At 43.3% G+C, this 13,222-nt stretch overlaps 1 protein-coding gene across 1 annotated transcript; it reads left to right on the forward strand.

The window, feature by feature from the left end:
- The first annotated feature begins 466 nt into the window (after window positions 1-466).
- On the forward strand, window positions 467-8,902 carry LOC107035712. Its single transcript, XM_015253268.1, has 4 exons — window positions 467-667; window positions 1,048-1,265; window positions 2,217-2,414; window positions 2,898-8,902. The coding sequence occupies exons 2-4, from the start codon at window positions 1,069-1,071 to the stop codon at window positions 8,551-8,553; spliced, it is 6,051 nt and encodes a 2,016-aa protein (XP_015108754.1). The 5' UTR covers window positions 467-667; window positions 1,048-1,068; the 3' UTR covers window positions 8,554-8,902.
- The last annotated feature ends 4,320 nt before the right edge of the window (window positions 8,903-13,222 follow it).

The raw sequence follows: 13,222 nt of genomic DNA on the forward strand, positions 1-13,222 counted from the left end.
GTGCCTATAAAGTTACTTTTTCGCACAGCGTGATGAAAAACTGTTTTCGTCACTAGGCCCGAAAACCGCAATTTAATCGAGCGAAGCGAGGTTAAAAACGCGGTTTTCGGGCCTAATGACAAAAAATATTGTTCGACACACGGCCGTGGGAACTTTTCTACCTCATATGATTACAGAACTCGCCTTCGGCTCGCCCTACAACCTCATATTCGCCAAAATAAGTTCCTCACGGCCTAGTGCCGAAATAGTATATTTCCGCACTCGTAACGAAATGTACTATTTCGGCCTGGTCACGAAAAATACTATCGAATTAATCGATATCCAATCGATCTTAGGATCGAAGTATCGACTCCCCCGTTATATCGCCCAAAAATATCGATTATCGGACCGTGGAATATCGATATTCTGGATAATCGATGTCCCATAATCCCCACTCCCTAGTGTTCCCCACACATGAAGACGAAGTTAGTGTGTCAGTATCGAGTGGGACAGTGCACTACAAGAATTATCAAAACAACTCCAAAAAGTCGCGAAACAAATCATCAAACGGAGTGACAATAGCCCCAGTGGATGACAGAACCCGGTGAAATGTGTCCCACGCCCGGATTTTGGTATCCACCAGTTCTCCGGTGTCCGTAGGCAGCAAGGGCGGCGTGGAACCGACGAGGTAAATACATGTATACATAGTGGATCAATAAATTATTGGAAATAGGATATTTCCCCGGAATATCCCGCATTGTCCGACAGAAACCGTTAAAAGCCTCTGAAAAAAGGGGAAAAATAATTTCACGTCTTTCTCGTGGCATTCAGCGAGAAAGTCATGAAGAAATTTGGGAAAATCGATCGTAACCTGACAAGAAATTGATGTTGGGTGTCTTCGGGAAGTCTCGAGTGACACAAATGGAATAATAATCACAGCGGTACGTGATATCACTCCGAACCTTCGAATTTATCTCAAATCATCTTGAGGAATTAGTGGTTTCATCGATGATGTGGCTCGGAGGAATTTAGAGAGGTTTTTTACATGTTTTGCTTTTGTCCTTCAAGGTGATGATGATGGAAGAGTAGATGCGCCTCATGGCTGGAGGCACTGGCACCGGCAAGAGGGGAAATTTTTACAGTGGAGACTGGACATGTGAGAAAAAGACTGGTCAGTCGGTTTTTCAAAGAGATGGATTAAGTGAAACGTTTGAGAGACGAAAGATTGTTGAGAACAGACGTACTTACATTCATAACATTTCTACACTCCAGCAGAGTATACTTAGGTAATTCTCCGATTTTTTTATGAATTGTTACATTTTTCTTCAACAACTTGGTTTTTTCTTTCGGGAAATTGAAGCTGAAGGGTATTTTGTTGGAAATTTCATGGGAATAGGGGCACTGTTAGTCAATTACTGCTGAAAGTTCACGTATAAAATCTTGAAATTTTTAACTATGAATAATTCACATGACATTTTCGGATACTGACAATTCGATTTGGCTTCAACAATTTGTTTCTCTTGGACTATTGAAGCTCAAGAGTATTTTGTTGGTGATTTTATTGGGAACAGGTGCACTATTAGAAAATTACTCCTGAAATTTCAAGGAGAATTCGGAAAATTCACCAGAATCTTGAAATTTTTAACAATGACGAATTCACAAGAGAATTTCTCATACTGCCAAATTAATGAATTTGTGGGATATTCAAATGTATTGTAATTATTGTAAATCGTCAAACTTCAGGCAACTGTTGCACCGAATTTCCAATCTCTTGAAAATTCAATTAGGAGAGAGTGGGGTAAAATGGACACTTTAAACTTTTGTTCTAATGACTCATAATTGAGAAACAAATTTATGAATTGAGCTCAGTTAGGCTCATCACAAAGGGAAAGGCTTGTTCTTTGCAATGAAAAAAATATTATTAAATTTTATCAACATTTTAACCCGTCATTAGCATTTTAAAGAAAGTCAAAAGTGTCCGTTTTACCTCAATCACCCCTAAATCTGATATTTAATTTTCAAAACGAGTGTGAACGAGTGTGATTCAAGCTATCATTAAAAAAAATCAGCTTGTTGAATCTCCAAGAGGAATGAAAAATTCCACAAACTTTTTGATCTCAAATAGAACTCCAATTCACAACATTAAAAATCTTAACGCAGATATTGCTTCATTTAATACAAATTTCGAATTGTGGGGGATGTTTTTTATTTTGTGGTAATTATTACTCATTTTTTAGAATCTTTTCGGAGTGTCTGCATTGCGATCTTTACATTATACACGGATCATACGTACTACAAACAAACACTTGTATCATTAAGACAAGATCTCCGAAAGTGTATGACATCTTGGAGAGTTATTTCGTTGATGAGGGGAGACCGAGCAAATGCGTTCTACATTCGTTGGATATTTTTCATCAGGTCCAGGATTTTGTGAGGTAACGACCCCTGACATTATTACGTATTCTTGTGAATTTATTAAAAATTGTCGAAGAATTTAGATGATGAGACGTAAAAAAAGATGAACCTCAAGATAAAATTAGGAAAAAGCCAGTTGATGTCGATTTTGCTCTGTAAAAATTATTTGACTTGATTTTTCTCATTTTTGTTTTGTCTTTTTCAATACATATTCTATAGAAAAAAAAAGCATTAATTTCCTTTTTTCTATGACTTATTCTATTTCGATATTTTCTATAGAAACTCTTGGATATAAATTTTCAAAATTTCGAAACCACTGAAAACAGTCAAAAAATTCCTGAAACAGTTTAGAAAATTCTTGCCGAAGAATTTCTCCATAAAAAAACTCAAGAGAAAAAAATAAGAGAAAAAACATCGAGAAGGAGAACAACAAAAAGTCCCTTCCCCACTGAATTTCCCCTCTCATAAAACTCAACTCCTAAAAATCCCCCAACAAATTCCAGATTACTCTACTGCAACTTGGACCCCACCCGCGAGGAGCAGTACCTCCTGCGCCAGCTGGCCCCCGCCCGAAATGAGTCTCCCTCCCCAGTGGCGCCCTTACCGAGCGATGTGGACCTAACTCCAGCCTCAGAAATGGCAGACTCCGGGCTGGAGACCGGTTCCTTCAGTCTCCAAGAGACCACAGAGTCCGAGAACTCAGGCACAGACTTCGAGGAGTCCCACATAACGGACTACATCTCGACAGACGACGACTTCATCAGAGTCTCGATAACAGGAGACATCGAGCGAGCAAAGACGCAGAATGCAAGACCCCAGGTTCCCCCAGACGGCGCCCTAGAGCCTCCCAGAGCGACTGATTGTCCCTGTGTGGGCACAAGGCAGAACGCCTCGTCGTCAGGCTGTTCCTCCCGAGACGATCACGACGAAAGGACGTGCGACGCCCCCTCAAAATACGAGAACGAAGTGTCGAACGACTTCTACGACTCAGACCCCAACGACAACGACCAGGGCTCATCCTTCGTCCCCACAGGCTCCTTCGAGTTCATCGAGCCTGAGAACCCCTCGCCCACGCCCTCCCCCCGCCAAAAGTACATCCTAAACAACCCGGAGGAAAAGTCCCCGAAGCCCGAGGCCAGAAGCATGATCGTGGAGAACCTCCAGCACGAGCTGTCGCACTCGAACGACCCCTCCCTGAAGAAGAGTTCCTCCAGCATAAACAGCTACTACTTCATCGACGCATCAAGCCTGAACGACGAGCCCGACGTCTCCCTGCTGCTCTCGAAGGCGGAAAAATCCGGAACATCCCTCCCCCCGTACCTCGAGGACTACATCCCCTCGAGAACCGACGTGGAGGACCAAAAGCCCAGGAAGTCCTCCCTCCAGATGCACCAGGAGAACGTCGCGGAGTTCCAGCGCGAGTTGAAGCTCACAGAATACCTGGAGCCCATATCAGAGCCGAGAAAGGTGAAGCGAGTGGACTCGAAAGCCGAGGAGAGGGCTGAGAAGGTCATTGAGAAGGAGTCTCTGGTCGTGGAGATCAAGGAGGCTGACAGTGGTGAGAGCAACCACCCCTCGCCCTGCATCGACAACAATAAAAAGGCGAGGGAGAACGAGGCCAACGAAGTCTCCCTGACGAACGACATGTTCGAGGGGACTGTCAACACCTCTGGCGACTCCCGGAGGTCTTCCCTAATACGAGGAAACACCTTTGAGTTGGAGTCAGGGGACGAGAAGCTGTCGAACCTTCGTCAGGAGTACGAACGTCGTCAGGGGAACTTAATCTTCAAGAGCTCGATCCCTCAGTACTCTGGGCACAGGGTGGACGACGACTTGATGTCCTCATCCTCGAACTACTCGATTCCTTACCCAGACTCGCCGAAGAGGAAGGACCTGGTGTCGACAGCTGAGAGCAATGGGGTCTGTGGGCTGTTGACGAAGAGTGCGAGTGACAAGAACCTCGCAGAGTGCTCGGAGACTGACGACAGCTCCATAGCAGACTGCACCAGTCTCCCAGCGACCTTCGAGCCCCACTTCATGTCCAGCAGGTCTGGGACACTGAAGAGACCCAGGAGGGACGAGATGACGCCGATTGTGTCTGGTGGGGTGAGCTCGGTGGACTACTCGAGGCCTGTGGACAGCCCCACAGTCAGGAGGAAGACCGAGTCGACTCCGATAGTGTCAGGGGGTGCTGTTCTCATGAATTCTCGTGTGGAGAAGGTGGGGAGACCCACGAGGATGTCCTCCTCGATGACGACGTGGGTGGTGGACATGAGCGACTGTGGGAAGGCTCAGAAGACCAACAGCTCCCTGGGGGACATGTCCCAGAGCTTCTCCTCGGCGGACTGCATCAGCAAAGGGCTCAACAGGTCCAAAGGGAGTCTAGGGTTCTTCGTGAATCTGAAGGACATCGATTCTCCGAAAGACGAGAAGACTGGCTCTACCAGGAGGGATGAGGCCACCCAGTTCTTCGTGGATTTCTCGTCTGAAACGTCGAAAACGAAGAAAGAGACCAATGGGAGGACGAAAACTCCAGACAAGAAGAACATCTTCTCGATGTTCATCGATCTGAGCGACTCAGACACAGGGAAAAACCAGGGGAAACCTGGCAGGGCACAACCGAGGAGCTCGGATGACAGTGGGAAGGAGGGGGGGAGCGAATCCTCACAGGAGTCCAGGTCTGCTGAGAAGAAGAGTGTCTTCATGTATATTGAGTCTGACTCTCCAGTGGTTCGGCGAAGGACTTTATCAACTTCCAAGCCCAGTTTTCAGAGGCACTCCTGGAATGTGGAGAAGGTCCAGGGGAATGGGCTCAAGGAGGCGCCCTTTCGCAAGGAGCACAAGCGAGCTAGATCGGCGTCAATTGACCCAGAGGTTCAGAAGAAATTATCCAAAAATACTGGGTCTGCTGGCTCGCTGGATCAAGAGAAGTCTCAAGCCCCTGCTGCTGCTCCTCAGGAGGCTGTGAAGCCTGAAGCCCCAGAAATCCTAGATTACGAGATCAGGGACACTCCCCCAAACTCCCACGTGGAGATCATCAATGAGGACATATCTCGCTGTGCGAAGAGGAACGAGTTGAAGGAGCTCATGAAGAGTGACATGGGCTCCAGCACAGAGGCATCAGTGGACCCGAAGGCTGAGGACGACCCCTCGGACGTATCTGTCTGGGAGAAGACAGGCACTGAGAGCACCGAGGGCCACACGAGGAAATCCGAGACCTTTGACATCAGCAGTGGGAGCGCCAGTGCCAGTGGTCCGTCCTCCAGTGACAACCAGGAGTTCGAGATATCGGAGTACAGGAAGGAGAGGCTACAGGAGGTGCCCAGCAAGGTCTCAGAGACCCACAAGTCCCTGACGAACACCATAAAGAAGATCGAGGATGAACTCGAGGACGACTTCGACGACTCCCAGAAGACGATTCCAGACAGCAAGGAGCCAGCCTCCTGCTCTGGGTTCGTGAGGCTCTCGGATCTCGACAAGACCCCAGCGAAGGTGGAGATCACGGCCTCGGAGGACACCACGAGAATCACGAACCTCTCGTACAGGATGAGCAAGAGCATCCCTGAGACGTCCTGGGTGGAGAGCAAACTGGCCCTGAACAGGACGAATGGCCCCTGTGCAGTTCGTACCTTGAGCACCAGGAAATTCACCTCGATAATGAGTACATCGCTGCCTGCTAAGCACAAGTCCCCGATTGACGAGTTCCAGAACGACCTCGACCCTGAGATGATCTCAGAATCAGACATCAGCAGCATGCAATCGAGCATGGGGCGGTCGGGGGCTGACGTCAGCACCGAAGAGACTGAGACCTCGTCCTTCGCCAATGTCAAGCCCTACAACAGACTTGGGGAGGACCTCCTGAGGATGTTCCTGGAGGAGATCAACCCCGACGTCACGATAGACGTCAGTGGCAGGAGGATCAGGGCCCACAAGTGTATTTTAAGCTCCAGGTGCCAGTACTTCGCAGCTATTCTCAGTGGCGGGTGGATCGAGAGCGCTGGGAACGTCATCTCCCTGCAGGGGTACTCGTACCCTTCAGTGCACTTCGCTCTCTGTCACATATACAGCGGTGAGAGCAATATTCCTGACTCGATAAGCATCGTTGAGCTGGCAACACTCGCTGACATGCTGTGCCTCGAGGGGCTGAAGGAGGTCATTGGGTACACTCTCAAGGTGAAGTACTGTCATCTGTTCCACAAACCTTGTCAGCTCTGTGCTGTTGGGGTGCTCGAGTGTCTTCCACTGGCAGCTGCCTATGGCCTCGACGAGGTCTACAGGAAGTCCTTGAGGTGGATCACCAGGCACTTCGTCAGGATCTGGCCCTGCAAGGCCTTCGCCACTCTTCCAAGAGAGCTCATGGACAAGTGCTACCATCAGCACATCGTTCACATGTCAGCTGACAACGTTCTTCAGACTATTATGGATTGTGATAAGCTGCTGGCCACATTGCCCAACATTCGGTGGGCAGAACCAGTCTTCAGGATAGTCTCGAATCTCCTGGAGACCGGGCTCAAGTTCCTGAGTGACAACTTCTCCTCGGTGCTGAGTAATGACAGCTTCCAGGCGCTCGGGAGGGACTTGACTTGGAACATCAGCAGGCTGGAGGATAATGTTCTTGCAGCTGCTGACAGACTCCCTCCTGACCAAGCCTGCAGGAGCTACTCGAAGTTATTCAAGATGCTGGGGACCGTTGGGGGTGAGGACCACAAGCAGTGGAACCCCCTCTTCGTGGAGTTCCTGAAGAAGATACAGGGGAGGGTGGAGAAGTGCCTCGTTAAGGAGGCCCCCAGGGCCGCAAGGACCACCACCTGGCTGAAGATGGATCTGGAGCTGCGGAGGAGGATCCAAGAGCTCGCCTGCCTCGTCATCCTCCCCCACGAGGGCTTGAAGAGGCCCACGAGGCACTCCAACTTCGTCAAAGAGTCGAAGGCTCTTGGTAAATCCTCGGGGAGCAGAAGCGTCGATCTCAGGAAAGTTAAGATGACGATTTCAGATCAAACATCCAGTGCTTCGAAGCCCAGCACCAGTCAGCCGAAGAAAGTCATGATTAAACCGAAGACAGATCCTCTCGAACGAAAGATGCAGGAGACCAGGGCTGGTGGTCAAGGGGAGGCCACGATGAGGCCCAAGTCGTGGCCGAATAAACTGGAAGTCAAGTCTAGGTATTTGGAACCCAGGACGAAGTCAGTGCCCAAGGACTCTGTGGCCCCCAGTTTACCTGAGAGAATGGCAGTCCAGCAGAGGAGGAAGATCATGATATCCTCCTCTGACTCCTCGAGGACGTCCAGTCCGGCTATGAAGAGGGCTGTCGACAAGAAGCCCCCCACGAAGATGAAGTTGTCGGTGAAGAAGGATGTGAAGGCGTTGTCCACTGATAGTTTGACTGAGTCCTGCAACGTCAAGAGTGTGAAGAAGGATGCCTCTGTGAGCAAGAGCTGTGGCATCACCAGGCCAGAGTCACCCTCGATGAGGGCGAAGGAGGGGGACATTGGACTCTCTGCTGACTCCTTGGCTGAGGTGAAGAAGAAACCTGCCGCTGTGAAGAAGGCCTCGGGGAAGATGGACACGTCGATGTCCACTGACAGTCTTATGGCTGAGGTCAGTGGGAAGACTGCGACCAATAAGATATCCCCGACTCTGGGGGGGGCGGGGAAGCCCCAGGAGAGGGTCAAGAAGTCCCCGCCGATGGTGCAGAAGAGCCCCCTGAGTGTCGTCAGGAGGCCTGTCAGGTCTATCGAGAGCTCCACTGCTGCCAGCAGGAATAGGGCTGCTGCCACTAGTGTTTATCATGGGTCGCCCAGTCTCAGGAGGAATCTGCTGGATGCTGCCAAGACGCCTGACCTTGGGAGGACTGTCAATGGCGGGTCCAGGGTCAGCACCAGGCAGAGCACACCTTCCACGAGCACGCCGCCTGTGGGGAAGAGGGAGAAGAGGGACAGTAATGCGTCGAGCAGTGAGAGCCCTAGCAAGAGGTCTCCGAAGATGAATGGGGTCAGTCGACCGCTCAGGGTCGTTGGGAAGAGACCGGTCAAGCCGGAGGAGAAGAAGAAGGCGGACGCCGTCAAGCTGGGGGTCGGCTCCAGGTCGGGGACTTTCTTGAAGGATGGACCCACGATTCTTAAGAAGGCGGATATGAAGACCACGCAGGTCATGTCGTAAGAGGGGGAGAGAAGATCTTTTTCATTTGGTGACGAGATGAGGGTCTTCAGGGGTTTGGAGTAGACGGGGGAAGGGGCATTGCAGTGAGATAATACATTGTTTTTTATGAATGGTCTGTTAGCTCGGAGGAACATTTATTTCTGCAAAATCGAGTTTCGCGAATCGAGTCATTTTCTGTCGAGAATCATTAGGTTGTCATTGTGATCATTATGTTGCTCTAGAGGAGGATTACTGTGGCACATGACTTGGGATGAACTTCTACAATGATTATTCACGTATGAGAAAATTTAGTAGAAAAACCCAGTGAATTCGATGGAAAATTCTATTGGATTTCTGTTGAACTTTCTGTGGCTTTCTATTTTTTTACCGAGTCTATTAAAATGTTCTACTGAAAAAATCAATAGAATTAATTTTTTAATTATTTTTTCTATACAACTCATTCTATTGAGATATTTTCTACCTAATTTCCTCGGCTCGAATTTTCTTAGTTTTTTGTTTGACTTTCTTAATGAAAAGAAAAGGAAAATAGAATGAAAAAAAACGTTGAAAATTGAGCCGAAGAAATTCTACAGAAAATATCTCAATAGAATAAGTTTTATAGAGAAATCTAATTCTATTGACTTTTTGTATAAAATATTTTCTGTTGAACATTTCGATAGAATCGGCGAAAAATTAATAGAAAGGGCAATAGAATTGTCTAACGAATTCGCTCGGTTTTTCATTTTCTAAAGGGAAGAATTTCGATTAATTTTTTAATGTTGATAATTACTGAGGGATTTCACTCAAGATCATAACTAAAGTGATCATCTTCTAGAACAATACAATTGTGATAATTGAAACCTAATGAGAATTGCCTAGCAATAACTCAAATGGATAAATACGGTATTGAAAAAATTTATAATTCTCTGAAGTAAATGGATAGTTGGAAAACATAATTTTTTTTCTCAGCGTGAGTTGGGTCCGATGGCCATTAGAAGATTATGGCGATGGTGAGGGGTTCTGTAAGGAAATACACATACAAAAATTTATAGAAAAACCTAGCTTTCTATCAAAAATTCTATTGAATTTCTGCTGGAAATGGGTAACTTTCTCTTGGAGTTTTATTAGAATTCTATTAGAAAATTCCATTTGTTTTCGCGTCATTTCTGTAGGAGATTATGCAACCTTATCGTCTCATTTTATTAAGAAATATTTGATGGAAAAAGTCAACAGATTTTGATTTTTCCATAAAAATTCTTAGGTGTAAATTTTCCAAGTTTTTTCGCTATATTTTTATTTTTTTCTCATAATGAAAAACAAGAAAAAATCCCGACAGAATAAGTTAGATAGAAAAACCAACATCTGTAGATATTTTTCTATAAACAAATGTCTATTTAACAACGCGAATTGGCGCAAAAACAAATAGAATTTTTAAATATAATTCTTATGGAGTTCTTTTTCTGTTAATTTTTTTCATACGTGAATGTCGAGACATTATTTGGAGAGAATTTCTGGAGGTGCAAAAGAGATTTCTTTACATTATTTCTTGTTGGATCGAGACAGTTGAGGATTTGCATGATTTTTTTTTGAGTACGGAGATGTGAAGCGGATGAGAAATATTAGAATTTTTTTATTCAAGTAACTAATGGAAAAGTGACTTCGTAATGCAGTCGTTCTTTCAATTGACTGTTATTTCTTAGCTTTTCGTGATTTTTCACGATGACAATTTCGTATCTATTTCTAATCCATATTTTTTGTCCACTTTTCATGCTTTGTTCGATGAAAAATTTTCGTGCAAGTCAGTAACTGTTAACAAGATGTGAATTGCGTATTTCACGAATTTAATGCTTTGTTCAATGTTTTGTTCATTTTGAAAACATTAATTGTTAATTTAATGTTTCGCTTATTTCGAAAACTAGTCATTTTAGAAGGAAATCGCAGAGGAACTTTTTGCAGATGACGAAATTTCCAACAAAAAATCTTTTCTCACTTTTTCTTGTAGGATGAATTCTTACTGAGATAATTCCACATTTGACTCACATTTTACTCATGAATGGAATTTGATATTCGTAAGTGGACGTTTATCTTAAAAACGAATTGTTCTAGGACAAAAAGTCTGAAGACATTTTTTGCCAGAAATTTTCTCATCTGCAAAGTACTTCTTCTCACATTTGCCCCTAAAACCCCTCACTGTCAACATAATCCCATTCAAAATCAAATGAGAATGAAATCGTCAATTTGTTCTATCATCCGACATTTGACCACTTCATCCTGAATATTCTACTCCCTATCCTCAAGAAATCGATTGAAAATTCAAAAAATAAAGCAAACATATTTCCCCAGACCCAAAAAACACTTAAAAATTCCCTAAAATTCATCGCATTCTGAAATTTCCAATGAATTGAGGGAAGTTCTTGGGTTCTGATCACAAGCCTCGAAACTTGTGAAAGTGATAATTCCACGTGAGCAATACGTTAATCGTCCTATGTAAATTACCGAAGAAGAAAAAACGTTGAAACTTCTGGCTTTACGAATGGTTTTAATAATGCATGACGTGAAGGCATTTATCAATTACATGTATAGATACAAAAATGCGTGTGCTATGAATTAACCGAGTACTTGCCAACGTAGGCAGTCCAAAGTAGATAATTTTTTCTTTTGAATCTTGATTTTTTACTCGAAACTATCATTTCGCCCTCTCCCTTTGCAACTTTCTCGACTCTAAGTAAAAAATTCCATGAGATAAAACAAAAAACGAAAGAAGTTATTGAAAAATTAATCATTGATTGTTAAGTGGCTACATACTTAGAAATTACATAGATATTTAACGGCCAGTTGCTGATGCGTTAGATTAAAATTAATATTTCACACAATTCGATTGATTAATTATTGAAGTTTGAGAGATTGGGGTTGAATTTTTGATGAAAAAGAGAATATGAATTTTTGTTCGATTTAATCTAGTGAGCTTTGCCATTCACTGAACTTATTTACCATTTTTGTGGCCAATGGAACATGGCTTTTCGTTTTTGCCTTTTTTCGGGGAGTAGACAGGAAGAGTTGAATATAATCCTGCCAATCGCAGTGCAGAGAAGCTGTCATGCAGGACATGTTATGATTGGCAATTTTCCATTATTCAACGTATCGTGCTGATGAAAAATACGGGGGGCACTTCAGGGGAATTTGAGACTAGAGGTGATTCGTGGCCATTTCAATGCGCAAGTTTATGTTCTCAGTGTATTTATTTATCGAGACATTGATATTGTTTTGCATTTGCAATGTACATTTATATGCAATATTTGTATCTAGTCATTTATATATTTTCAATCATTTGAATTTAATGTAAACGTTAATGATAAATATTTAAATACAACAGTAAAATTATGAAAATGTTGGTGACATTTATTGGAAACCTAGAACTCCCTATTTTTTATTGGATTAAATGTTATGAGAGTGAGTTGACACAATTTTTTTAATTATTCTAGAAATGCGTAAATTTTGCTAAAAAATAAAATTTCATTTCAAAAATATATTTACTTGAATTTTCTTGATTTCTATCAATTTTTATGGAATAATTGAACTGAAATTTATAATTTCCATTGATTTTACCGTAAATTATTGAATTTTTGGGGACTATGCGATGATTAAACATAATGGATTAAATATAATGAGAGTGAGTTGACACGAATTTTTTAATTATCCTGAAAACGAGTAAATACTGCTAAAAAAATTAAATTTAATGGATACATTGATTGTAATTTTCGATTAATTGAGAATTAAAAAATACATTTACTTGGATTTTCTTGATATCTATCAATTTTTATGGAATAATTGAACTAAAATTTATAATTTCCATTGATTGTTTCGTAAAATTTTCAATTTTCGACTGTCACGATAATTCAATAAGACGCAATTTTTCTTTATTAAAACTTGAGAGATTGGGGTTGAATTTCTTATGAAAAAGATAATATGAATTTTTGGTTAATTTACTCTAATGAGCTTTGCCATTCATTGATCTTATTCACGACTTATTATGATCAATGAAATATGGCTTTTCGCGTTCTTTCGGAAACTATACGAGGATTAAACATAATGGATCAAATATAATGAGAGAGTGAGCTGGCATACATTTTCTAGCGATCTCAGAAACGAGTGAATACTGGACAGATGATTCATGTAAAATTGTCAATTGTCAAAATCAAAGAAGACGTGCGCATCACATTTTTCAATGTACCCATCAAATTCAATCACAAAATATCGAAATCTCAAGTTGTACAGTATCATTCTATTATCTGCACCCGAAATAAATTGAGTAAAAAAAATAACCACTTTAAAAAATGATGCATAAGTTACCATTTTCAATTAACAATTCAAAAAACCATTCACTTGAATTTTCTCGGCACAATTGAACCAAAATTTCTGCCCCCAATTTTTTCAAATCAAGATAAATTCCCACCCATTGCAGAAACTCACGTTATCGACTGCCGCAATTCCCGATTTCCCGGCAACGTTCCTCCAATCGATAACGCAAAAACCGGATCGCAATGGCAACAGTCAAATTCAGAATAATTACAACAATGAAGTAAGCGTTACGATCAAAGCCCTCCCGTCGCATTTTTCAACTCTCCCCGAATGATTCCTTCTCTCCCGGACTTGAATGAACCCCGCATTCCGCACTCAACAAGTTCTGGAA

This window comes from Diachasma alloeum, unplaced genomic scaffold, assembly GCF_001412515.2.
Source record: "Diachasma alloeum isolate Michigan unplaced genomic scaffold, Dall2.0 Dall_scaffold_00200, whole genome shotgun sequence".
Classification (NCBI taxonomy): domain Eukaryota; kingdom Metazoa; phylum Arthropoda; class Insecta; order Hymenoptera; family Braconidae; genus Diachasma; species Diachasma alloeum.

Bases quoted from the DNA above. Each gene is read 5' to 3' on its own strand.
- LOC107035712 (XM_015253268.1), top strand. From the start codon at position 1,069: ATGCGCCTCATGGCTGGAGGCACTGGCACCGGCAAGAGGGGAAATTTT. The intron at 1,266-2,216 runs GTAATTCTCCGA...CTCATTTTTTAG, and splicing joins CTCCAGCAGAGTATACTTAG to AATCTTTTCGGAGTGTCTGC. The intron at 2,415-2,897 runs GTAACGACCCCT...AACAAATTCCAG, and splicing joins CAGGTCCAGGATTTTGTGAG to ATTACTCTACTGCAACTTGG.